At 47.1% G+C, this 27,140-nt stretch overlaps 1 protein-coding gene across 4 annotated transcripts in view; it reads right to left on the bottom strand.

Annotated features, from left to right (window-relative positions):
- ZFAT (zinc finger and AT-hook domain containing) overlaps positions 1–27,140 on the bottom strand; it is a 91,993-nt gene that overhangs the window by 50,823 nt on the left and 14,030 nt on the right. For all 4 annotated transcript variants that reach the window (XM_083516546.1, XM_083516547.1, XM_083516549.1 and 1 more), the window contains exons 2-7: positions 25,590–25,760; positions 19,960–20,226; positions 14,329–14,502; positions 10,479–10,635; positions 6,980–8,421; positions 3,344–3,576 (exon numbers count right to left, since the gene is read on the bottom strand). In XM_083516546.1, coding sequence (XP_083372672.1) covers positions 3,344–3,576; positions 6,980–8,421; positions 10,479–10,635; positions 14,329–14,502; positions 19,960–20,226; positions 25,590–25,760 — 2,444 coding nt within the window. The remainder of the gene's footprint in view (positions 1–3,343; positions 3,577–6,979; positions 8,422–10,478; positions 10,636–14,328; positions 14,503–19,959; positions 20,227–25,589; positions 25,761–27,140) is intronic.

The raw sequence follows: 27,140 nt of genomic DNA, 5'->3' as shown, positions 1-27,140 counted from the left end.
CCCAGTGGTCAGGGATGATGGGAGTTGTAGTCCAACAACAGCTGGGGACCTAAGTTTGAGAAATCTCTCTGCCTTGCTTACCAGGCTCTGGTGAGATCTTGCAGGAACTCGGGCAGCCCTTCAAAATCTCGTGAGAGCCTCCCAGAGCCCCATAAGGTAGGCGGAGTTTAGTACATTGTTTAGTACATTGGCTCCGGAAGGTAATGTCGCTCAAGTGGGGGTGGTTTCAAGGGGATGGAATGACTATATGTTCCCTAGTCTATATGGAACCTAGAACACTATACACTATACACGTTTTTGCATACACTCGCCATCCCTGGAATATAACCCCGGCACAATATGTGATTCCATCAAAGCATGTATTATTTCTCCCATTCCAATTCCTAGCCTTATATTGCGTTAGATAGTGACCCCATGGGTAATTTCTGTTACCTGGCACCTGGGGTCTTGGTGTGCAGCTGGACTATGATTTCCCACCCAGAGAGATAGAGTACAAATAATTTACCTTCAAAAGGGGAAAAAACCCTAGGGTGCCTTTAAAAAGCATCTCTGGACCAGGGCCTATAGATCTATACGTTTCAAGGGAAAGCAACACGCTCCTTGTGAAAGAGGATGCACAGCTTGATGGTTCATGCCAGCCAAAAGCAGGTGGGTTGGCAGGAGAACACATGCAATGCTTCCTTCCTCCTCATCAACTTCATTGGACTGGTCATGTTGTGCGGATGCCTGATGATCCTCTTCCAAAGCAACTACTCTATTCCAAACTTAAAAATGGAAAGCGTAATGCTGGTAGTCAACAAAAGAGGTTTAAAGACTCTCTCAAGGCAAATCTTTAAAAAAAATGTAGTATAAACACCAACAATTGGGAAAACACTGGCCTGTGAGTGCTGCAGTTGGAGAGCATCCTTTTTCAAAGGTGTCATGGGCTTTGAAGACGCTCAAACTCAGGGAGAAACGCGCTAAGAGGAAGGCATGCTTGGAAAATCCACACCATGATCAGCTCCTGCCCGGAAACCAATGTCCCCACTGTGGAAGGACGTGGGGATCCAGAACTGGCCTCCACAGTCACTTACAGACTCATTGTTAACATGGTGTTTATGGAAGACAATCTTACTCTGCTATGAGTGATTGAAGAAGAGGAAGAGGAGGAGGAGAAGGAAGAAGAAGAGGAGGAGGAAAAAGAAGGAGACATGCAATGCTTCCTTCCTCCTTATGGGGGGGGCACCTGCTGACACAATGGCTAGGAACAATTTGCCCCAAAGAGTAACTGTGCTTAGCCTAATGCGGTGACAATGACAAAGGAGTCCTTTAACAATCTGACGGAAGCATAAGCGTTTGTAGCCAAGGGTCTACTACTTTAACAGCTACATCTAATGCACTTGTCACAAAAAAAACCTCACGCCATAAAAATGTGTCCTCCTTTAAGGCAAGGGTGGGGGAACCTGTGGCCTTAAAGGCAAAGCCTGTTGCCATATCTCCTTGCTGTCACGAGATACTAGATTTTTGGCAGGGCCAAAATGATGTGTGACGGACCCTGCCATAAACACAACTGTTGCTTTTTCAGCAGGGCCTAAGGGTAGGCAGAAGAGAAAACCTGGTGCGAAAAAGGCAGCAACCATCATTCCTAGTAACAGATGTTTGGCGGCTGTCTTCTCTCCTTCCTCTCCCTCGGGGCAGTTGCAGAAAACTTCCCTGCTATTTTCAGTCAATGTGCTAGATTATTAAATCACGTACAAGCTGTGGGTAACTTTCTGATGCACACGGATGCTCGTGGGGGGCCTAGCACCTTGTGCGAAATCAAATGTTGCAAACAGAGGTCAAGAAAAATGACCTTAAAAACAACCACAGGTTTTCTCTGAAAAACAAATTTAAAGGGAAAATTTTCCTCTTGCTGAAGTGAAATGATACTAATGAGACGGTGTGTATTTATAGACGGATCCCTTCCTTTGGCTTTGAGTCCCTCGCTGCCTTCTGAAAAGCCATCCTGCGGCTTCTGAAACCACAGCAGTTAGTCAGAGTAGGAGGTGAACTATTCTGTTCTTCACCTATTTTTTCCCCCCTAATAAGAAATTCTAACTGTTGGAGATATTGGCCCACAGCCCACCTTCTGTCAGCATAAAACAGATCTGAAAACATAAGGTGTATCACGTTTAACTCGTGCTTTTAAGAAAAATGTACAAACACAGCCTGGAAGCAAAGAAGAAAGAATGTTGAGAAAATTTCCTCTTGCTCTTCTGAAATTGTAATTCCCAAAGCTGCTCAGAAGGTGGAATCATGAGGGCCCCAGTTGATGAGGCTTAACTGTTGACTTTCTAATCTCCTGTATTCCAAGGCCTTGAGTGTCAGCTCATAAAACGTAAAGCCTGCAGTTAAAGCAGAATAAAAAACCCCCAAACTGGGTTCACCCCAGCTCCAAAATATAAGTTTGACTCTCAAAAGGGAGTGATCTGAAAGTGAAAAGGCAGTGTACCATGGCATACAGTCATGGCAGTGCTTCTAGCGGATATTAAGGTCTCTAAGGCATAAAGGTAAAGGATAAAGGGACCCCTGACCATTAGGTCCAGTTGCAGACGACTCTGGGGTTGCAGCGCTCATCTCGCTTTATTGTCTGAGGGAGCCGGCGTACAGCTTCCGGGTCATGTGGCCAGCATGACTAAGCCACTTCTGGGGAACCAGAGCAGAGCACAGAAACGCCGTTTACCTTCCCGCCAGAGCAGTACCTATTTATCTACTTGCACTTTGTGCTTTCGAACTGCTAGGTTGGCAGGAGCAGGGATTGAGGAACGGAGCTCACCCCGTCATGGGGATTTGAATTGCCAACCTTCTGATCGGCAAGCCCTAGGCTCTGTGGTTTAACCCACAGCGCCACCTGCGTCCTGGTAAGGCTCTGCATACTTCTTGGCAAAGCAAGCCAATGCAAACATGTCTCCCTTACATAATTGCTCAGAGTACATAGATACCTTGGTGGGGAATTGGCGTTGTAAGGGTTGCACATGCATAACACTGCCCATACAATGCCACGTTCTAAGGACAGTCTTTTGCTCTTTAACATGCAATAACCCTGTCAAAATCCAGACTTTCTCGTGCCTAAAATGGGGCTTTGCATGGACAGTGCAAACCACAGAGAAACATATGTTTTGTTTCACAAACAAGGCAGTACAGTAATAAGCAGGAAAGAGCTAGGCAGCCGAGAAACATCAGAAATGTACCTGTGTTCTGAAAAATGGAAAAATGTACAGTGGGAAACAATGGGGTCATTTTCATGGATTGAAACTCTCTCCCTGTACACAAACTCTCTCCCTTTAAAAAAAGAAAACAAAAACTGCCCAGGATTTAGACTTACCAACTCCGTGTGCACTTTCAGATGGGCCTGGAGTTTGTATTTATCTGGGGTGGAATAATCGCAGTCTTCTGTGGGACATTTCAGCAAAATGTTACTGTGCTTCTGGATGACGTGTCGTTTAAGGCAGTTTTTGGTGATGGATGAGTAGCTGCACTGAGAGCAGTAGTAGAGGTGCTCTCGCGTGTGAGTGCGGACGTGCATGTCGTAATGCACCTGGTACCAAAACAACTTGCCTGGAAAGAACAATTTAAAGCATGAAAGAGAGGAAATGAGACACATTCAAGAGTGTTCCATTCAAGCCTTGTGTAATGAACAAAACGCCAGATGAAGTTAAGCAGAGGCTCAAATCCCGACTCCATCTTGAGTAGCAGTGATGGTTTTTAGAACAGAGAGGGGCAGGAATCATAATTGGGACAGGCTTCTGTGTTTTGTGATGAGGCCAATGGTTCAAATGCGAACGGCTGCAAAACCCTGAGGCTTTGAAACAGAAGTTAATTCGTGAATCTAACGGCTGAAGAAGTGTGCCCATGTCACGGGGAAAAGTATGCACCATCATTTTTGCCTTTACTTAGCTCAGATCAAGTAAAATAGTAGTTTACGCTTATGATAAACGACTTAGAAGCTAGTTAGGAACTTGAGCCCACAGTGAAACCAGAATCCTTGCCCAACCCAGACGTAGCACAATGTTCTGTTGCTAAACTGATGGCCATCAACTTGTGATGGCTTTAAAAGAGCATTGGACAAAATTCACGGATGTTAATGATGATGGCAGCTAGCCAAGATGGCTATGTTCTAGCTCCACTGTTGGAGGCAATATGCTTCTGAGTACCAGCTGCTTGAAGGCTTTACAGAGGCATCTCATTGGCCACTGTGAGAACAGGATGCTGGACCAGCTGGGACTTTGGCCTGATCCAGAAGGGCTCTGTATTCAATTATCAGCCAGGAATGTCCTTTTGTTCTGCCCCTGTTATCAGGCAATTCGACCTAAGTTTATTAATCAGTTGGTTGCTTGTAGGGACTGGAATTCAGACGAATGTAAGGTATCCTTCCGTATGTTTACCCAGGATGGGGATGGGATAGAGATAGTAGCCAGGTTTCTGCAACATGCAATAAGGATTTGTGAATGCTGTACAACACTAATTTAAGTGTTAGATGAAGGGCTTGGTGTGTTTTTTTAATGATTGTTGTTGTTTTTTGTATTGAACGCTACTGGAATCTTGCACATATGCCAATAAAGGTTTGAGAATCTGTATTAAATTACATTAAGAAGCTGTATTAAGCTGTGTCTCTTATAGTATACTCCACAGGCAGAGAATACCTCTTTTCATACATATTGGCATAGCCCCTTCCTACTTGCCAATGTCACTTGTCCAGGGATTGTGAGTGGGATTCAGGCCTCAAGTTGGGATATAGCCTATGCATGGCCACCAAGCTCTAGCCCAGGGGTCAGCAACCCAAGGCCCATGGGGGGAAGAAGCCTGCGGAGGTCATTAGACCGGACCACAAGCCGCTGCCGAACCGCGCTGCCCGCTCATGCGCTGTGCTAAACCGGTGCAGCGCAGGGGCTCACTTCCATGGCACTGGAAATCACGTCTGTGCACGTGCAGACGCCAAAAATTACAGGCGCGCACGCTCACGTGCATGCACCATCTAGCCCATGGAGGGATCTCCATGAGACCGATCCGGCACAGGCAAGATAAACCTTGCCGACCCCTGCTCTAGCCAAATAAAAGACCCAGTAACATCACACACATGTCATGTGCAACCAAATAAGCCGTTTGAATAGCAACAGGCCAAAGCAGGGCATGTGATAAGACCTGAATCCGATAATAAAGATAATAAAGGAGTAAGGAAGCTTTTTCAATGCATTCCCTCTTTCCTCCCCTTGCTTCCAGGATCTAGCCTCCATCTCCTTGACTTGGTAGGGGCCTCAATCTAACACAAGCGGGGGGAAAGCTGGACTTCCTGCATTGGACCTGCGTAAACAATACTCTTTCATGCCCACGATCTCACCTTTTAATAAAAATGCTAAAATTCCCTTTGATCCAGTTAATGTAGGCAGAACGCTGCCCGTGACACACATTTAATTGTTATTTCCTAAAAGAGAGCAACCTCAACGGGGCACAGTTAACGTGCGATCCTTTGCCAATTGCATCCCTGATGAAAAATCCTTCCGAAAGGTATTTCACTAATTGAATTGCTCTTAATGGATGCAGTCCCTATGAAACGCAATTTTCAGAATAAAATCAGGAGACTTTATTAGCAGAACTGGCGACCCTAGAGTACTGCCTAGGGAAGCGCACAAGAGGAGACTGAAATTTGCTGCAGCGGCTGTGGGAGGAGACGTTGGAACAGGGTCTGGCTGCCTCAGGAACGAAGGCAAGAGCGAGTGTGCAAAAGCTGCACAGTGGGCTCGTCATAAGATGTGGAAGAGTTGAGGGCAAACTGCAGCCTGCAGCTGTGGGAACTGGGAAAGGGGGTGGAAGAGGCTCTCTGCTAGATAAGGTGGAGTATGTAGATATGTACAAACAGGCAAATGATGACAGGAAGGACAGGGTGGGAGGGATAATAACACTGACCCAGCTTAGTGGAAGAACACGTGCTGAGAATGTGTGAAGTCTCAACATAGTAAGGTCAGGTCAAAGACTCCTCTGGTCCAACACTTTGTTCTCACAGAACCTTACCAGATGTCCATGGGAATAACACATGGAGGATCTGAGCATAAGACACTCTTGAGGCTTACTATGGTCCAGGAACGTGAACCTGACCCCACAAGATTGTGGGAAGGCGGTTATTTGGCTTGCCTTGCTTATGTTCTTGTTTTCATTGTGTACTTTGCAGTTCTATTCGGTTGTTTTCCTGCTGTGGACTGTCCCGAGATCTTCAGCTCTTCATCTGAAGCTGTATATAAATTTAATACACAATAAGACTCGCTGAGGGCTCAAATTCCTAAGCAGCTTCCTAAACTGTTCGCCACAAGAAGACACCCAAGGTGTCACATCAAAACACACAACTATCAGGGCAAGGGAAGTTCTTTACCTGATAAGTTACGGCTAGTCAAGACCTAAGTTGGAAAGGCCACTGAACTGGCATAGGGCAAATAAATACGAGAGAGGTCCTGAGATCCAGTGCTCCTCTGTTGGGCTCAGAGTTTTACTGGCTCTTAATCTTGCTCTGCCCCTTCCTCTCATGACTGGTTCTTGCCCATTGCACTGCATATATCCCTTTCTGTAAAATGATTGTCCATGCTGCAAGCTCCTTTCAGGTGTGCAGTTTATAGCCCTGCCTCATCCTTCCTGCTCTGACCTGTTGCAGCTCCTCTTTTCTAGCTCGTCAAACCTCTTTTTAGCTTCACTGCTCTCACTAGTTCTGCTGCCTGCCTCTTACTCCTGGCACATAGCTCCTCTCGCTGGAAGAGAACAGTCTGCCCCATTTTCACCTCCAGACTGCACACAACTATTGATCTATTAACACAGAAGCAAACTTGGTTTTTGTTTTGTTTTTCTCGGCAGGAAGTAAAAAAACAACAACCCCACCAAAGCTTTCCACAAAACTACGTAAGCCAGGAAATACATAAGCCTGGATTCCCATGTATATTTTATCCCATCCCCACCCAAGACTCTGCATACTCCTCACCACAGTATTCGCACTCCCAGTCTCCATAGACTTTCCTGATCTTCTCGCACAAGGCGGTGTTCATCTGCCGTTTTTGCAAACTATCCAAAATCTGCATAAAGGCCGCAGCTCCGGTCCGATTCTCTGAAGGCAATGTGCAAGAATCTGAATTCTCGCTGATGGCGGTGTTGGATTCCGGGTGGGACATTGGCGTGGAGGAGTCTGCCTTTTCAGTAGCTGACTTGTCAGCTTCCTGAGCACCGAGAAAGAGGGTTTGGCCCTCTTCTTCAGGGACAGGAGCACACTGCAGAACTTGCTCGTTCTGGTTTATACTGGGGCTCCCATCTCCAGAAATCTGCATTACTTCGCCTTTTGAATTTAATGTACGGTCAGGAGACAAGTCCTTTTCAGGGAGGGTCTTCGCTTCATCCAAAGCTGAAGGAGCACTTTTCTGTAGGTCATCCGAAGCGCTAATTGGGCACGCATCTGGCGAGGCTAATTCTGCCGCAGGCTGGCACTGTGAATCTGTTCCGCTTGCAACTGGAGAGCTATCAGATTCTACAGGAGGAGCAGGGAATGTTTCAAAATTGCCACCGGGGTCCTCATCCTGGCTTCCTTCTGCCGCACTCGATTCGTCTGACTTCTTCGGTATACACAGCTCCTTTGAGTTTAAAAGCGAGAGCTCAGCCGCGGTCTGCGACAACTCCTCCCCAAGGGCTTCTTGCTGAATGTCCCCTCCCGGTTCCAGGAGGCAAAAGCTCTGGTTGATGGAGCTGTTAAAAACGGAAGCCTCCTGCAAGTCCCGATGTGCTTCCTTGATGTGCGAGCGGAGCCTGATGGAGCTGACGAACTTCTTCGAACACTCGCTGCAGACGTAGACGAACGGGTGCTTTCGGACATGAAGCTCGAGCGCTTGGTACTTGGTGGCTCCGTGGCCGCACAGCTCGCAGGCGAAGGGCCTCTCGTCCCCGTGGACCACCATGTGCCTGTCGCGGTCCAGCTCGTTCTTGAACTTGCGCTCGCAGATGTGGCAGTCGTACAGCAGCTGCCTCTTCCCTTCGCGGGTCATCAGCCGGAGCTCGTCAAAGACGTCCTTCACTTTCTTGTCTTGCAAGTCGTGCGCTTCCTTGATATGCTTGATCAGGTTCTTGACGTCCGAGTACTTCTTCTTGCAGAAGCGACAGTGCTGCTTGATCTTCTTGTGGACTCTCTCCACGTGCACCTTGAGGTGGCCTTTGCTCAGGCAGGTGAAGGGGCAGTAGTCGCAGCCGAACTTCTCCCCCGTGTGCTTCCGCAGGTGGACGTTCAGGTTGGCCTTGATGGCGCTGGCGTAGCTGCAGAATGAGCACTTGTAAGGCTTCTCGTTGGTGTGGATCCTCAGGTGGGCCTGGAGGGAGTGCTTGAACTTGAACACCTTGTTGCAGTATTCGCAGGTGAAGATCTTCAGCTGGGTTGCGCCCAACCTAAAGAGAAACGGGATTGAGACACAAATCGCTTACGCCGCTAAGGCAGGCATGCAAACGTCGGCCAACTTTCAAGACCAGGTTGGTTGGGGCTGAGTGGATGACTGTTTTTCCCATCTCTGCCCTTCCATGCTTCCTGTTCGTCAGAAAGGGGAGGAGGCAACTTTTCTCCCAGTTTTACTTGATCCCCCACCCTGGTACTTTCCCAGTTCCAAGGAATAAGTTGGTAGAAATGCCGTTTGCTGCTGTTCAGTAACTAGCTAGCCAACAAGAGGGCTGCCAGCCACTTTCAGGTTGAGCTCAATGTTTATTTCTTTTCTAACTTGGGGCTATTAAACAAACTCTTGACAACCCTAGAATCTGTATCTTAAAAGTGTGTGCTCAGTTCTGGACAGCCCCATGTCACCAGTGGAGAGGAGGGGTACATTTCTCAAAAAATCTCTCTGCCAGATTAGATTGTGGGAATTTATTGTATTTTATTAATCAATTTTATTGAATGTTTTCAGCATGAAATGCAAGAAAAACTAAACTAACCTAAAGAAGAGAGATAAAAAAAATGCCAAAAAGAAGAAAGGGAGGAAAGAGCAAAAATACAATAAATACCAAGCACTCTATAGTAATTATATTTTGGAACATGGGGATTTAGAGGGTGCTGACATGGAAAAGATACTCGTAGACCAGAAGTAGGGAACATCCAGCTCTAATTTGACTTGCCAGGTCTCCCTATTTGGCCAAAGAGGCTGTTCTGACCAAGCCATGCCTACATGTCTTGTCAAGTGGGAGGCAGATAAAGACCCAGCTGGAATGACAAGAGGTCTGCCGATCAGTGGCACCTGCAAAGTCTCATGCACAGAACCAGCAGCTGGCTGTCAGGACCTACACAGCGCTGTCCCTTTGCCTGCACAGGTTGATTTCAAAGTGCATGGGCAAAAATAGCTTGTGTGATGTCATCATGACATCAGGTGATTGACAGGTTGGTGGCCCAGCCCACCTGGTAGACTTGGGTCTATGTGGGGGTAGGGAAGATACGGATCTGGTCCACCAGATGGCTTTAGGTCCTCACACCTGACATAGAGGAAGGGCTGAGGAAGGGGCTGCACTTGGGGATGTTTTTGCCCCCTTGATTGGCTCCCCATTCTGATTGGCCAAAAGTCCCGTATGAACCTTCCTGGGTCAGGTGGATCTGGCCCAAGCACCCTGCACATGGTCCGATGCCACTAAGTGACAACTGACATGCTCCCTGTATTTTTTTTAATAAATATTTATTAAATTTTTCACAATATTACAAAATGAAAAAGGAAAAGGAAAAAATACAAAATAAAAAGCAGTTAAAAACAATTCCAACTTTTTGTCACTTAGCTTTCATTTACTTGTTTCCCAGACCTCCTCATACCTCCCTTTTTTGTATTCCCGTTCAATTTATTAGTTCAGCAATTCCTTTCCCTCCTTATTTTATCCTGATCTTTAATCTAGATATATTGTAGCACTAAAAATTTTATCTGTTAAAAATCCTTTTTTTCCCCCATATTCTTTTATACCATTACAGCTAGAAACCACCTAACCTCAATCCAACATCATTCTAGCATTCATTAATTTTGCAATATTTCTGTAAATAGTCTTTAAATTTCTTCCAATCTTCTTTCACCGTCTCTTCCCCCTGGTCTCAAATTCTGCCCTGACATGCTCCCTGTACTCCCCCTCTGGCCTCGTGCTCCCTCCCTTCCATTTCTTCCTTGTTTCCTACCTGTAGGGCTACATCACCAGATACTGTCCTCATACAATCTTAGTCATGCTAATCACCTGAAAAAGTATGCCTCGTGGACCCCGTGACCAATACGAGGCAAGCAGCAAATTCCACTGGATGCATTTATTTAAAAAGCATACTTACACTGTGTAATGAAATCGACAATATTTATGTGTTAATTAAATTTCTATACCCTCCAGGATCATCTTTCTGGAAGCCTGGCTTCAGCTGGTTGGTTCCCTTCGGTCGCTTTAAGGTTATGCAGTGTTTCTGCAAGGAGTGAAACAGAACTTGTTTTGAAAATGGAAGTTACCTGCTTGATTTCATCGGTTGCTCATAAGGGGTTTGCTGAATGGCATATTCCTGGTAGCCCCTTCGCTGAGAGGAGTCTGGCGGTGCTGTCTCTGGGTTTGCTGGCTGTTCCGTTTCAGGAGTAGCAGCAGCCTCGACTGGAACTATTATTGTAGCTCCTACAAGCAAAATAAACACACAAAATTCAGTTTTAAAAAAATCAATCACCTGCACACTGAGATTTTAAGTGTGTGTGTGTGTGTGTGTGTGCGCGCTCGCGCGTGCATGCACAATCACAATAAAATAAGGCAGGCTTCCCCAGATGTTCAGGGTCACAACTCCAGATATTTGGGCCTCAACTCCTAACAGCCCCAGTCAGTATGGCTGATGGTCAGGGTTGATGGGAGTTGTAGTGCAGCAACACCCAGAGGGCACTGGGTTAGGGAAGACTAGGATAAATACTAACAACATATACCAAATAGAAATACTGCCTGTTTAATATTATGTACCTGGTCTATGTTCAAAAGCAGGAAAATATTAGCAAGAAATTATTGTCCTCATAAGGTAAAGGTAAAGGGACCCCTGACCATTAGGTCCAGTCGTGACTGACTCTGGGGTTGAGGCACTCATCTCACTTTATTGGCCAAGGGAGCTGGCATACAGCTTCCGGGTCATGTGGCCAGCATGACTAAGCCACTTCTGGCGAACTAGAGCAGCGCACGGAAACGCTGACTACCTTCCCGCCAGACCGGTACCTATTTATCTACTTGCACTTTGACGTGCTTTAGAACTGCTAGGTTGGCAGGAGCAGAGACTGAGCAACGGGAGCTCACCCCATCGCGGGGATTCGAACCGCGACCTTCTGATCGGCAAGTCCTAGGTTCTGTGGTTTACCACACAGCACCACCCGCGTCCCTTTATTGTGCTCATATTTGCCCTTAAAACTGCTGCAGCAGCTGGGGAAAGCAAAATGCTTCTTTATTCCCAAGGTTTAGCCTCAGATAAGAGCTGAGTCCCTAACTCTGTATGTCCCTTATGGCTGGGCTACTCTTGTGATGTCTGCAGCATGGGTTTTATGACTCCCTCTGTATAAATCCAGCATTTGGGCATCGTCACCAGCACGGTCCCAGATTGGCGCATCATAGTTTTACAGTATTTCCAGGGGTGCTGTGGCTCCATCAGTAATTTTTACACTGTTTTTCATGCTTTCTACTTGTGAGTTTTTTCTGCTTCGCTCCATGACTGAGCACACGTTGGATGTTGCAGCCACTCTGCTGGAGTAGCAGCAAACTATCCCTGGTCCAGCATAATAGGAATACTGGATTGCTCTGTTTGTGCGTCTGACCTCTTCCGACTAGAAAACTGCAATCAGTCAGATCTGATGACAAGAATTTGGCCCAAGTCTCATGCCAAAAAGGTGAAGAATGCCTCTCAACCTGATACTGAGTGTCACTGAAAAACGAGCGGATTGAGCAGCTAATATAAAAGTTATGCAAGCATTTCAGGACAGCCTTCTCAATACCCCAGAAAACAGAGACTACTAATGCTCTGTCTTTCCTCCCACTGTTCTTCCAGGACGAGCAAAAGCTTACATGGCATCTTCTATCAGGATTTTATTACAGAACATCTGAAGAAGAAAGGGGCAATTGTGAAGTGTATTCAGCTCAGATGAAAGGTTGACACCGAGTGTTAAGGCATAACAAAATCCCTGCAGCTTAAATAATGTGAACCTGCATTTCAGATGATCTACTGTAGTCAAAGCGGGCAGGGGAAATGCATGAGTTTATCTTATATATGCCAGCTGCAAACCTTATGAAATAAATCTCTCTTTTTCTGTCTGGTGAAACTCTCTAGGGAAATTTTGTGTTGTTTAAGTAACGTCTATGGGTTTGTGAAAAGAAAAAAGTTACAGTGCCCTAAACATCTCCGTATATCAGACGTTTTCAACCTTTTTTGGGACCACAGCTCCCTTGACCAACTGCATTCTTTCTGCGGCACCCCTGTGGGCCTCAGGAGCCCAGTTATGTTACCCCTTGCCTGCAGAGTCAGCAGCCCCTCAGCCCGTTTAAACACCCGCCCTTGTGGAGGGTTCCCTCAGCCTCCTCTCTTCTCCCCTCTGCTTGGGAGTTATCTGGGCAGCCGCTGCTGCCGCCCCTGGTCTCTGAGCTCTCTGTCCCCCTACCTCAAAGAGAAGTGCCTCCTCACACTGCCCCACAAGGGCCTGAGAAGCCCCAGAGACACCATCCGCCTAGGGAGCTTGTAGCCAGGGCTGCTGCAACAACAGCTGTGTAGTAGTAGTAGTAGTAGTAGTAGTAGTAGTAGTAATAATAATAATAATAATAATAATAATAATAATCTATTATTTATACCCCGCCCATCTGGCTGAGTCTCCCCAGCCACTCTGGGCGGCTCCCAGTCGAGTGTTAAAACAATACAGCATTAAATACTAAAAACTTCCCTAAACAGGGCTGCCTTCAGATGTCTTTTAAAGATAAGATAGCTGCTTATTTCCTTCACATCTGAAGGGAGGGCCTTCCACAGGGCGGGTGCCACTACCGAGAAGGCCCTCTGCCTGGTTCCCTGTAACCTCACTTTTCGCAATGAGGGAACCGCCAGAAGGCCCTCGGCGCTGGATCTCAGAGTCCGGGCTAAACGATGGGGGTGGAGACGCTCCTTCAGGTATACTGGACTGAGGCCGTTTAGGGCTTTAAAGGTCAGCACCAACACTTTGAATTGTGCTTGGAAACGTACTGGGAGCCAATGCAGATCTCTCAGGACAGATCTCTTTGGGAGGCAGAGGTGCAAGAGGGCATCAGAGGAAGGGAGGGAAGGAAAGAGGGACAGAGGTCAGTGTTGCCCACAGCACCCCTGACCATCATTCAAGGCACCCCAGGGTGCCACAGCACACTGGTTGAAAACCACTGCTATAGATGCATTGGAGAAATCAATGTGGGTGAGAGAGAAAGAGAAAGGCAATGATATGTGCATGACAGAAGCTGCAAAAATCTCCAGCTTCCACTGTTCTGGAACATCTAACATCAGAACAACAGCTTGAAATCCACTGCTGCACAAAACAAGGGGAGGGGAGAACTTGTTTATCTACATCTCAAAAGCCTAATGGTGTCTTGTGTTGCGGGAGAAAAGAGCAGGTGATGTGCTGGCCTTTCTCCCTGCCCCTTCTACTTCCCGAAAGACTTTTGGTCAGAGTTTAAGACAGTGCTTGATTCAGGATTGAAATGAGATGTCAGCTTGTAAAATCTTTGCAGACTGCTGAGTTCTGGGGCTACGCATGGTTAACAAAAAATGTGTGTGCACTTTTGCAAGTAGACACATTGTGAAAAACCCACACACAGCTTTGGAGCTCCTTAGAGAAAGGGCAGCATGCAATAATAGTACATACCCTTAAACAAAAAAAAAGAAAGAAACTGTAAATATTTATGTAAGCTAATACCTTAAGACAAGGGGCCAAGGGAAATGGTCAAATTTGCACCACTGTTCAGGAAACATATAAAGTATCAACAGGAAAATTGATTGAAATCAATAATTTTAAACCAGTTTCCCCCCCTTGCTGATTGAAATCATGATGTGAATCACCTACTCTTCCATGTCTTCAATATTTGTCCCCCTCTGCAATCTTGATAACCGAAAGAAAAATAAAACGAAATGAAATTAGAGATTCTCAAGATTCTGAACTGCAATTGCAGCAATGCAGATGCCTACAATTTAAGAGCTGCATGGGGGGGGGTGAATCTTTATGATGAGATAAAGGGAATGATGAGGTCTGCTTCAGATTGCAAATGTTTGGAGCTGTTCATTTTATTTTAATGGCTTCCTGAAGTAAAAGTTTCTAGGAGGGAACAGTTAACAGTTACCTGGAATTGCTTCGTGGGCTGTCAGAACTACACTTATAATAGGATTCTTAGCTCCCGAGAGCTGGTCTGCGTCCTTCGCTGAAAGGCTCTTCTCGGTTCTCTGAAGCCGTTGCCTCTTTGGTGTTCGTTCTCGCTCATCTTCCCTCCTGTCAAGGTCAACGTCAGAATCATTACCTAAAGAGCAAACATCGGAAAGAAGGTAAAAGGAGGAACACGTGGATTCTCATCTTGCGCGGCAAAGTTTCACCCTCAGCGGCTTCCCTGGGTGTTCCACTCTGTTCTTGTAAAAGGAACCAGCCTGCAAAATGTTTGCTACTGCCCCTCGTGCACTTTGAAATGGGGGTAAGGGGAGATCTAAAATGCGAAAATCAGGAAGCAGGAGGGGAACAATTTTGCGACCTCAGAAAGCTTTGCAGTCGAAGCCTGAGATCCAGGAGAGTGGGGGGCCTACAGTGCAAGAACTGAATGGGCACAGTGAGGTTGCTTGCAAAGGTGGGAAATGGCATTTGAAATGGGGTTAACATAGGTAACACTATGGGGAGGAAGTAGAACTTCACTACCGTTGGAGAATGTGAACAATACCGTGAGCAGAGACGAGGGTACTGGGTACAGTATATGATGGCCAGATGATAGGGTTGCCATAATAAAAATGACGAAGAATTGATGCTTTTGAATTATGGTGCTGCAGGAGACTCTTGAGAGTCCCATGGACTGCAAGAAGATCAAACCTCTCCATTCTGAAGGAAATCAGCCCTGAGTGCTCACTGGAAGGACAGATCCTGAAGCTGAGGCTCCAAGACTTTGGCCACCTCAGGAGAAGAGAAGACGCCCTGGAAAAGACCCTGATGTTGGGAAAGATGGAGGGCACAAGGAGAAGGGGATGACAGAGGACGAGATGGTTGGATAGTGTTCTCGAAGCTACCAGCATGAGTTTGACCCAACTGCGGGAGGCAGTGGAAGACAGGAGTGCTTGGCGTGCTCTGGTCCATGGGGTCACGAAGAGCAGACACGACTAAACGACTAAACAACAACAACAATAAAAAAAGACGTTTTTGGCCAAAGTTCTTGAGCAACCCTACCAGATGACAGCTGCAGGGGAAGGAGCCCCACAAAAGCCCTGTTAGTGGGTGCATTGCCCAGCTCCTCACAATCTGGACTTTTTGCTTTCTCCTCCTCTGCCTTCCATCTATATTTACAAGCTGCTTGTGGATGAACGGCAAGCCCATTCATCTTAGAATGACTAAAACAAATGTGGGGGGCTTTTTTGAGAATTTTTTTCCCCTCGCAACAGCCTGATTGAGATGAATAGTCTTTACCCTGGTTCTGCATTCCTAAGGAACATTAAGCAATCATTTTGAACAGCTGGCACTTTGATTTGGCAAACTAATAAACTGACCTCCTGTATCCAGATCTATGCGATTTAAATCCCAGTGTGGCATGCACAAGTAATTTAATGCTATGCTGCATCTGAATTTAGACTCCCATTTACGGGATGTTCACGTCTCTACTGTTGAGGAAGGCGGCTGTCAATGACATATGAATCAGTATGTTCAACAGCATTTCGAGCTAGACTGTTGAAGCCATCAATATTTTCTGTTCAGCGTCCCTAATTGGTTCCTCCGCCGTGTGTCGTGCATTCGTAATTGGAGGAGGCTCCCTGGTGAATCTGCAGTACATGTTTTGGTCCTTTAATTGGCACACTTTGAACTTGCTCTTCATTGGAGCGTTTGGGGTTTCGTTTTGTTTAAAATCTTTACTACCACTTCCCTGCAGGACAGTTGCCATTTTCGCGCTATATATATATATATATATATATATATATATATATATATATATATATGGAGAGGGAACAATTATTTTTGTAACGTTTGAACCAGGTGTGCAATGATGACCGAAGTGGCTTGGTGTTACGTGGGCCATTTGATCTAATTCCTGGCCAAGTGGGCATAATAAACTGGGCACCCAGGACACCGCTGTTGGTTTTAAGCTTCACCCTGGTCAGACAACCAACCATTTTTTCAGGTCCTGGAACCAGACAATATGGGTTGCCTTAGATAGGCATCTACAAGGGAGTTCTCTTTCGCCTCCTGAGCTGGAGAGGACCCTGTTCTGTTGGAATCTGAAGCCGTCTCAGGGAAAAAGGCAATGAAAACCAGAGCCTCTTCTGGGTCAGATTGGGGTGGAGTGAGGCATGGAAAGCCAAAGCTCTTGACAGTTCCCAGTGGGCCTTTCTAGTTGAGTTTGGGAAGATACTGTCTCACCAAAGGCTTAGACGCATCTGAAGCCTTAAAAAGGTCGGTAGGCAGAATGTTAACAATGTAATACAATCAAACCAACATCTCACAGCTTGGAAAATGCCCCTTTGGCATTGTCCAAAAGATCCAGTGCATGGATAGCCAATGGGTTGGCCTCCAGATGTTGATGGACTACAACTCCCATCAACCAGCATGGCCAGCAGTCAGAGATGATGGGGGTTGTAGTCCAACATCTGGAGGCCAACCCATTGGCTATCCCAAGCTAGGCCGTATTTTATGTCAGTATCAAAAAGCAGGCATTGGGCAGTGGCAAGAATTAATTTCCTGCATGACATGGACTGGTTTATTTTTCTCATCACCTGCAGACAGAATAGTTGTTTTCTTCTATAAAAGCAGAAACCAATTTCAGTTGGAAAAACCATGAGTAGTCTATGTAAGAAACTGTTATCAAGCTCACATTTTATGGTTTTAATGAGCTTGTGGGGTCAAGGACAGCGAGTTTCAGTGATGTACATAAAGATCACATTTAAAAGCATTTACTAATCCCAATTATGCTAGAATAGTATAATAGTACTGCTGAAAATAACATGTGGAGGAGACAAGGGACACATGTCACGAATGAGGCAACCAGACGGCTTCCTTAAGCAATAAAATAAAGCAGAAAACAAAGAACATTACCCCCCAAAGCTCCTTTTAAGTCCTGCCAGCTTTATTTAGATCTCATAGCACCAGATACTACCCAATGCTACCTATAAATTAATCTCTGGGGAAAGCAACATAGGCAACCAGCTTTAGTGGAAAATTTCCATATATACTCAAAATTACCTTGCAAGTACAGTGGTGCCTCGCAAGACGAAATTAATTCGTTCCGCAAGTTTTTTCTTCTTGCGAGTTTTTCGTCTTGCGATGCACGGTTTCCCATAGGAATGCATTGAAAATCAATTAATGCGTTCCTATGGAAACCGACTTCAGACCAGGTCCGGGGACAATCTGTCCCCCGACCTCTTCTGAAGGCTGGGGGGGGGGGCGAAAGTCTTTGCTCCCCCCCCCCCCACGGCAGCATTTTAAAATCGCCCCGGACAGCGGAGGACTTCTCCGCTGTCCGGGGCGATTTAAAAGCCCTCCCGGGAAGGCAGCCAGGGGGGGCAAAGATTTTCGCCCCCCGACAGCCTTCAGAAGAGGTCCAGGACCTCTTCTGAAGGCTGTCGGGGGGCGAAAATCTTTGTCCCCCCTGCCTGCCTGCCTTTAAAAGCCCTCCCGGGAGAGCGGAGAAACGCAGCGCGTTTCTCCGCTCCCCCGGGAGGGCTTTTAAAGGCAGGCAGGCAGGCAGGCAGGCAGGGGGGACAAAGATTTTCGCCCCCCGACAGCCTTCAGAAGGCTGGGGGGCGAAAGTCTTTGCCCCCCCCCACGGCAGCATTTTAAAATCGCCCCGGACAGCGGAGGACTTCTCCGCTGTCCGGGGCGATTTAAAAGCCCTCCCGGGAAGGCAGCCAGGGGGGGCAAAGATTTTCGCCCCCCGACAGCCTTCAGAAGAGGTCCAGGACCTCTTCTGAAGGCTGTCGGGGGGCGAAAATCTTTGTCCCCCCTGCCTGCCTGCCTTTAAAAGCCCTCCCGGGAGAGCGGAGAAACGCAGCGCGTTTCTCCGCTCCCCCGGGAGGGCTTTTAAAGGCAGGCAGGCAGGCAGGCAGGCAGGGGGGACAAAGATTTTCGCCCCCCGACAGCCTTCAGAAGGCTGGGGGGCGAAAGTCTTTGCCCCCCCCCCACGGCAGCATTTTAAAATCGCCCCGGACAGCGGAGGACTTCTCCGCTGTCCGGGGCGATTTAAAAGCCCTCCCGGGAAGGCAGCCAGGGGGGGCAAAGATTTTCGCCCCCCGACAGCCTTCAGAAGAGGTCCAGGACCTCTTCTGAAGGCTGTCGGGGGGCGAAAATCTTTGTCCCCCCTGCCTGCCTGCCTTTAAAAGCCCTCCCGGGAGAGCGGAGAAACGCAGCGCGTTTCTCCGCTCCCCCGGGAGGGCTTTTAAAGGCAGGCAGGCAGGCAGGCAGGGGGGACAAAGATTTTCGCCCCCCGACAGCCTTCAGAAGACTGGGGGGCGAAAGTCTTTGCTCCCCCCCCCCCCACGGCAGCATTTTAAAATCGCCCCGGACAGCGGGGGACTTCTCCGCTGTCCGGGGCGAATTTAAAATGCTGGCGGGCGGCAGCGAAGCCTTCGCTGCCGCCCGCCAGCATTTTAAAAAACCTCGGGACAAAGGAGAAGTCCCCCGCTGTCCCAGGGTTTTTTTAAATGTTGCTGGGCGGCAGCGCTGCCGCCCGCCAGCATTTTAAAATCGCCCCGGACAGCGGAGAAGTCCTCCGCTGTCCCGGGGTTTTTAAAAAACCTCTCCGCCCCCCGCCAGGCTTCAGAGCAGCCTTCCGAAGCCTGGCGGCGGGAGGAGGTCCGAGGACAGTGGGCAAGACGCCCTGTCCCGGAGATTTCCCTATGGGCTTTCGTCTTGCGAAGGAAGCCCATAGGGAAATTCGTTTTGCGAAGCGTCTCCAAAACGGAAAAACCTTTCGTCTAGCGGGTTTTCCGTCTTGCGAGGCGTTCGTCTTGCGGGGTACCACTGTACAAAGTCAACGTGGGTGCTTAACTAAAAATGGAAACAGCCCACAAATGCAAGAAGTTACCTATATAAATGGTGTGACGTACCTACTTTGAACCAAAATTCACCAGGTGCATTTTGCACGTGGCTATCGGCCTCTTGAAACAAACTGAAGATGCCTGGGTGCCAGGATGGTGCCTGGCCTGGAGGCGCATGCCCGAGGATCCGAGGATCTTCACAGTTTTCACATACTAATACCCCATCCTGTAGAATTCTATCAGTTATACTTTTATCTGCACAATCCGAATGAATTTCAGGAACCAAAAATTTGAAGAATACAACTTCCGAGCTGTCTGGCCCCCAAATGGTGACTGTAACCCTGGTTTACGGAGCAATTTGGCGCCTAGCTTCTATATCTGAGCTTCTAACTCTGCTTTGAACCAAGGCGTATGCCCTGCCTAAGTGCTTCAAAGGCATCCATCCAATACAGTTTGAGTGTTACGGCTCCTTTCTGTAACCTTCCAATACCTCCTTATAGTTGTCAAACTGTGAAGCCACAGGGCCAAACTGTGTAAGACCATGGTTCTCCTGAATTTGCCCAGAGGCCCAATCAATCCTAAATGATCCTTAACGTTCAACAGCAGCTTGCCTGGCTGGCAACAGGAGCCACTACAGTAGACTTAGCAAACGAAAACACCAACTTTGTGTATGTCGGCTTTCCCCACGTGCAGACGTATTGTTCTTCTGTGGATCACAGCACATGCCTTCAGAAAAACACAAGAGAAAGCTCATCTACCTGCATCACCTTCCTCCTCCAAATCTTCGGGTTTGACGATAATGCAGATATGCTTCCGCAGCTGCCGGGAATTGGAGAATTTCCGGTTGCACTTCCGGCATTCCAGGTTGCCTGGCGGAACTTCCGCCAACTCCCCTCCTTCCTCGGGTCCCACTGCAGCAGCCTCGCTTGGAGCGCAGTTGCTGCTTTCTGCCAGTTCTTCATCAGCGTAAAATTTCTTGGTCGATCCTTTCGGCCTGCCTCTTTTCCTCTTCACTACGAGGAGCTCTGTTGGGAGGAAGGTTAAGAAGTCGTCAAGCAGCTGTGCGTGGCTCTTAATGAGCACCTACACTGTTCTTTCAACTGGTAATGGGCGAGTTCATCCCAAGAGTAATAGTAATAATAATAATAATAATAATAATAATAATAATAATAATAATAATTTATTATTTATACCCCGCCCATCTGGCTGGGTCCCGTAGCCACACTGGGCGGCTTCCAACATAACACTAAAATACAATAACCTATTAAACATTAAAAGCTCCCCTAAACAGGGCTGCTTTAAGATGTCTTCTAAACGTTTGGTAGTTATTTTTCTCTTTGACATCTGGTGGGAGGGCGTTCCACAGGGAGGGTGCCACTACCGAGAAGGCCCTCTGCCTGGCTCCCTGTAACTTGGCATCTCACAGCGAGGGAACTGCCAGAAGGCCCTCGGTGCTGGACCTCAGTGTCCGGGCAGAACGATGGAGGTGGAGACGCTCCTTCAGGTATACAGGACCGAGGCCGTTTAGGGCTTTAAAGGTCAGCACCAACACTTTGAATTGTGCTCGGAAAGAGTGCCTAACCTCAAGGCTGTTCCTCCATTTGAGTATCCTAAGACTTAACATTTCAGACTTCCTCAAACTCAGCCCTCCAGATGTTTTTTGGCCTACAAATCCCATGACCCCTAGCTAGCAGGACCCGTGGCCAGGGATGATGGGAATTGTAGTCTCAAAAACATCTGAAGGGCCAAGTTTGAGGAAGCCTGTACTACAGGTTTGGTGTTTGGATTATGGGGTCGGCCAGCCCAAGTCCCAAGATTATACCCCAAAGGGCTGCCCTGTGTCCCAAGCACTTGCTGCTTCTAGTGGCAGCCAAGATACCATGTTTCTTCCTTGTGATATTGCATTTATGTGCAGGAGGTGCAGCTTTACAAGGGGATAGGGTAGCTAAGACTGGAGTACCAATGAGCCTTAGAGTCATAGATTCATATAATCTTAGAGTTGGAAGGGACCCAAGGGTTATCTAGTCCAAGGGTCATCAGGAATCTCAGCTGAAGCATCCATGTCAGATGGCCATGCAGCCTCTGCTTAAAAATCTCCAAGGAAGGAGAGTCCTCCACCTTCCGAGGGAGACAGTGCCACTGTCGAACAGCTCTTGCTGTCAGAAAGTTCATCCTGATGCTTAGTCAGAACCTAATTTCTTATAACTGGAAGGCAATGGCTCGAGTCCAACTCTCCAGAACAGGAGAAAACAAGCTTGTTCCCTCTTCCACGTGACAGCCCCTGAGAGAAAAATATTAAGACAAGGAAACTTCTGATTCTAAAGCTGTGCACATTAAAAACTAAACATTTGTTTTTGGGTCTGGATTTCTCTAAGCAGTTATTTCTAGGGTCTCATAGTGGGCAGCAAGTCTCCAAAGGGAGACCTTGCCTTGACTGACCATGGCAGGGTTATATTTCCCCCCAAAGTTTACTGCTTTTGTTCAGTCCATTTAACTCTGTCCCCTCATTTTCCATTTGAGGGGTGAAGATGTAGATTTTTAGGGCAGGGGTGCAGAAACCTTGACAGTCCGACAGCTGAAATTCTTTCTGGGCACCTTTTGAAGGTCACATGCCAGGGGTCAGCAAGGCCAAAGCCCAAAATCTCCCTGTGTATTTGTTTCTACACATATCCCACGCCCCCTTCTCTCTCTTCTCCATATTCAGTCAAGGGGCATTAGCAGTTCACAGGCACATTCCAGCCAGATTGGGGGGGGGAACAGGTTCAAAGCAAGACCATTGGGGGTGTGCAGCCTGGGGACAGTTCCAAGGTCCAAGCAGAAAGGTCTGGAGGGCCACAATGGACCCCAGGGCCTCAGCCTCCCCATTCCTGGTATAGGAAAAGAGTGAGCACTGCCCTCATCTAATCTATTATGAAACCTGCCTGCCTGTCGGCTGGGGAGAACCGGCTCTTTTGTCATCTAGGCTTTGGGAGGCCAGCAAATGCCACTCAAAGGCATGCATAAGTGGAGAAAACACATTCTGCCTAGACTAATATCCAGAGAGATGACATTTCAAAAAGAAATTGAGAAATAAACCATGTCAAGAGAAAAATCTTTATACTGTTCTTTCTCCAATGCACATTTTTCATCCAAGTGCCATCTAATAATTATGTAATTTTGTAAATTCTTTAACAGGCATGCATTGGGAAAAGGGGGGGAGGATTAAATGCTGTTGCTGCAGAAGAGCAAAACCGTGGCTACCGTGCTGGAAACCCCCCCCCCTACATTTTCATTATTCCCTTGGGATGTGACTTAACATGTGCTTGGATTTTTAGAGCACTGAGCTTCATTAATTATTTGGTATAGATTCAGAATACATAGGGGAAAGTGTCGGAGGGGGGCAGGGAATGGACCTACCGGGTACAGTCATAACAAGCTATACCGCTATTCACACATACACAAAAGGAAAAGCAAAGCTGCCACTTAAAAAAGTAAAAAAAAACAACCCCAACAACACAAAATCACTCTTATCAGACGGTGGTTGTAGGTGTAACATTTAGCTAGCTGATTTGCATCTAGGAATAGATTGCAAGCCTGCTGATTTTATCTTCGTAGAACCCTTGATAGTTTTGAGCGCTTCAAAAACAATAACTCTAATGAATGACAGTCGCACAAAGTCTTGATACCCTGAGGAGCAGGACTTCACAAAACGCACAAAAAGATCTGAAGATTATTTCCCCGCCATGGTTGGGGAGGTAGCTCAAGACGAGACATTAAAATTCCATAGCAAAAACTACACATGCTCTTTACCTTCCATCATATAACAAATTATACACTGTGGAAGCAAGTTTGCATCACCACTTGAAGGTAAGATTTTCAAGCAGTAAACGATTGGCCCATCACACAATGGCTTTTGGCATACAGGGAAATCACAACTCAAGTGAAATAATCCAAGACATGGAGGGGTCGCTCAATCTCTATCTGTTGGATGTTCACTGGAGATCAGAACAGAGCCTACATGTCTTGTAAACCCCAAATGAATGTGTGGGGGTCAGAAGAGTGACACCACTCCCTTTAAAAAAGAATACCCGAAAAGGGTAACAAAATTAGAAATATTATTGTTTGTACTATCATTACCATATCTGCAATTACCACAAATGCAAACAAATAGCCAGCTAATTCAGTGGGCAACAGAACTGAATTTAATCTATACATCAAGTCCTAGATATGTGCTGGGAGGTATTTCTAATTTATTAATTTGATTTATTATAGCCATCCTGGCTGACTTGTAAACAATACAATATTAAAAAAATGCAATATAAAATAATTAAAGGGTGATATCCATTGTTAGTCACACCCAGAGTCCAACCACTGAAATAACAGAAATTAAGCTAAATGGGTTGGCTCCGAGTCTGAGTAACATTGGATATCACCCAAAATCAACAATAAGCAATAACAGATGCTTCTTCCAGTACACTGACCCCTGAGCCTTGCTATCATTTATACAATAATGCAGGTGTGTAAAAAACAAAAAACCCCAGATTGTCTGTGCCAAGAAAGAACTGCCTCTGGACGACTGAGCAGAACAGCTTTGCAAATGTGGGTCCTTCCCTCTTTTTCTAGGCCACAGATGGCTTAGCTGGTAACTTTTGTAAAATCCAGTTGCCAAACTGGGCTTAGGAAGCCTTCATAATGACGTCGAGCCTGGAATCCTTTATCATCAGGGGCAATGTTGTTCTTAAAAATGAGGAGTTGAAATTGTCACCCTATTTCGGTGGTAGAGTTGGCGTTGTCATCAGCAAAGTTGTTCAACCTTTGCTGCATGGTTTAATTTTTATTTTTTTTAAAAAATTGCTTAATAGCCCCAGTGTTAATTTTCCATTATGAATTATGAATAGTCCTTGTTCTGTCTTTGCATAAAAAGAGAGCTATTATCTGAAATGAATCACGGGGAGAGGTTTTTTAAAAAAAATTGCAAATAGCAACATAACATTCAGGCAATCAGCTCGTCAAATGACTGCAGTTTTATTTATTTTTTTGTTGCATTGGTGGCTTTCCAAAGAAAAGCCTGAATTTTCCCTCTCACTGGTAGTTAGGCACAAAGTTGGGCACATTCAGCTTTCAAAAAGATGTCGGTTATCAAGTAAATGAGCCATGGTCACAACTCCTGCCACTTGACTGTGATAGCTACCATCACAAAGAAAGCCTCCATGTCGCTGCCGTTTATTTCTAGTGGTGACGTTCACAGGAGGACATCATGCCACATTGTGAGCCATGCTACGCGTTACAGCTGCAGTGCTGTCTCCTTGCCAGATGGAAGTTTTATCCCCCTGTAATGGCAGCCTTGCAGCAGATACAATGGCACCCACATTATGGGGGCTGAAGTCTTGTCTGGAGACGCCGACTTCTCATCTGGACACACAAAAACAATTCTAGACCTGCAGAAGGTAGCCTCCCATTCCTTCTCTTGCTTTGCTTGGCATTCAGCAACCCAGCTGCTACTATAACTGGCCACCAGGCAGGCAGGTTCGTATGTGACACTCAGCCATGGAGTGCAAACGCACCAATGGCCAAACCTGGCCCTCCAGCTGTTTTTGGACTGCAACTCCGATGGGAATTGTAGTTCCAAAAAAAAGCTGGAGGGCCAAGTCTGGCCATCGCTGAGCTAGAGCATCCTCTGGAAAGATGCCAAGCCACAGCATCTGGCCTCCCAACCACCTGATCTCTTTGTGGTTGTGATGCCACAACTTCAGCCGCAACTGTGAAGGGAACAAGGAGAGGTGATCAGGTGGCAGAGAGCTTGTAGTCTCCAGCAAGGAGTGTGGCACCTGCAACAGCATCCCGAAGGACATTTTCTGTGGCTGGGCCACCGGAGAAGGGAAAGGAAGAGGTGGCAGGAAAAGGAAAGTCCTGGGGTAGGGAGAGAAAGCAGGATAACTGGGTGTTGGGGGATTGTGGGATGAATGTGAATGAACGGTAATGGATTGGGGGGGTGCTTGTTCGTGAACAGGGGTGCGGAACAGTTAGTGCAGCTGTGTGAGGTTTCATGCACATACGCGCACAAAGCTGAGTCTGTGAAGTTGCTTCATTAAGGCTTCTTTTCTTTTACGAAAAGGAAGGGGGATAGCTCAAAGTATGAAGTTGCAGACATTAAGCAAATATTATAATTCATGAAACAAACAAATCCTCTGGCAGACTCATGAAACCATCAAAGCTTTCCATGCCTTATGCAGAGACATTTAATCACTGCAGTTGGAAGCGTTCATGAATTAAGCAAAAGACTTTCCTGCTGTCATGAATTAAGCAGAGGATCTGGTCGTTTCTGAGGCTGAAGCAATTTTATAAATTTAACATAACGCAAAGAACAGCGGTAATAATTATTTGCATCCTTGCCGACTTCTGGCCGTACCTTCTCCGTTTTTATTGAGATTTGCTGGCGTCGTAAGAGGTCTGAGAGGAATAACGATGTCATCCACCTTAATCCCTTCTTCGGAATGCTTCTCGGAGACATGAGACAGCAGTTGTGACTGGTTCGGGGAAAATAGGTTACAGAGCTTGCACATAAAGATGGATCTGTTTCCTGGAAAATATAACATAAATTAAGGTGTGTTATTAACTTCTTTCCCCATTTTAACAGTTAATCTGAAAAAAAGGAAACCCATTGTCAGGGAACTGCCATTGGAGGGACAGGTGGTGGAGGGGCTCAGGGAGGAAGGAAGAGACTCAACAGCTGAAGCAGGAACCAGCAGGGGGAGGAGTGGATCTCTGAGGGAATGCGAGCAGGCGGGAGGGCTCAGAGACGCTTCCAGCGAGAACAGTGGGGAGGTATCTGAAGCTCCCATAGGGAGACCCACGCCTCGCCGGAAACTGTCACGCCGTGAGTCCAGAAGGCGGGTTTCCGTTAAGGAGCTCTTATGTTGGAGACGATTCCGAAAACAACCACTGTCGGAATCTACAAGTGACTAGGGCAGACATGTTTGTGGAGCTCTGTCACACACAGAGGTTTGTGAAGTGGCACAAACTCTGAGGGAGCACGATTTTACGCACAAGCAGCTAATCATCCCATCACAGCATTCCGACAGTCTTTGTAAGCTGTTCGTGCAGGAGCAGGCATCATGAGCGACCCAGCCGGAACCGAAGGAGCAGGGGTTGGAGCTGGTCCAAGCTTGGAAGAAAGATACCGAGCGTTGGAAATCCAACTTGTGCTGCAGACGGCGAGGCTTGAGGAGAGAAGGGCTCAGGATGCAGACAAGAAGGGGAGAGCCACCCAGTTCCCCAGAAAGGTACCAGGATTGGTGCAGAAGTTTGGGGGGGACCCCAAGGACTACCATGCCTTTAGGACAGAGATGCAATATGCCCTTAATGTGCAGTTTGATGAATTCCCTGATGAGGAATCGCGAATTGCTTTCGTGATTGGGCATCTTGAGAGGGGGGCAAGGGACTGGGTTCGACCCCTGATGGCAACGCACAATGACGTCCTAAAGGACACCATGAAGTTCTTTCGTGCAATGGATATCATGTTTTCCAGCGATATTGAGGAGGGAGTGGTGCGCAGACAGCTAATGGCTTGCAAGCAGGGAAGCAGATCTGTCCGTGAGTACTGGACTGAGTTTACCATGCTGGTTCACCGATTGGGGTGGGATTTATCGGCGGCACCCATTCAGATGCTATTTGAAGAAGGTCTTTCTTCGGCTGTGAAAGACGAATTGTCCCGGAGCCCCAGGGCGGTGTCTATGGATCAGCTGACCAAATCTGCGCTGACCATAGGAGCGCGCCAGGAGGCAAGAGCCTTGGAGAGGCGGGAAGGTAAAGGGGAACGTTGGAAGGAGTTCCGCATTCCAGACATTCCTGAGCCAGCTTTCCCGCCGGCAGAGCCGATGGAAATCGGAACAGCGCGCGCGCGCGCAGTTTCAAAGCCCAGCGAAGGGGGTAGGAAGGAGGGAAAAGGCGCCCGGAAATG

The sequence above is a fragment of the Podarcis liolepis genome, assembly GCF_965112155.1.
Source record: "Podarcis liolepis genome assembly, chromosome: 8".
NCBI lineage: Eukaryota > Metazoa > Chordata > Lepidosauria > Squamata > Lacertidae > Podarcis > Podarcis liolepis.
Note: the sequence above shows the minus strand (reverse complement) of the source record. Positions and strands in the feature narration are given on the sequence as shown.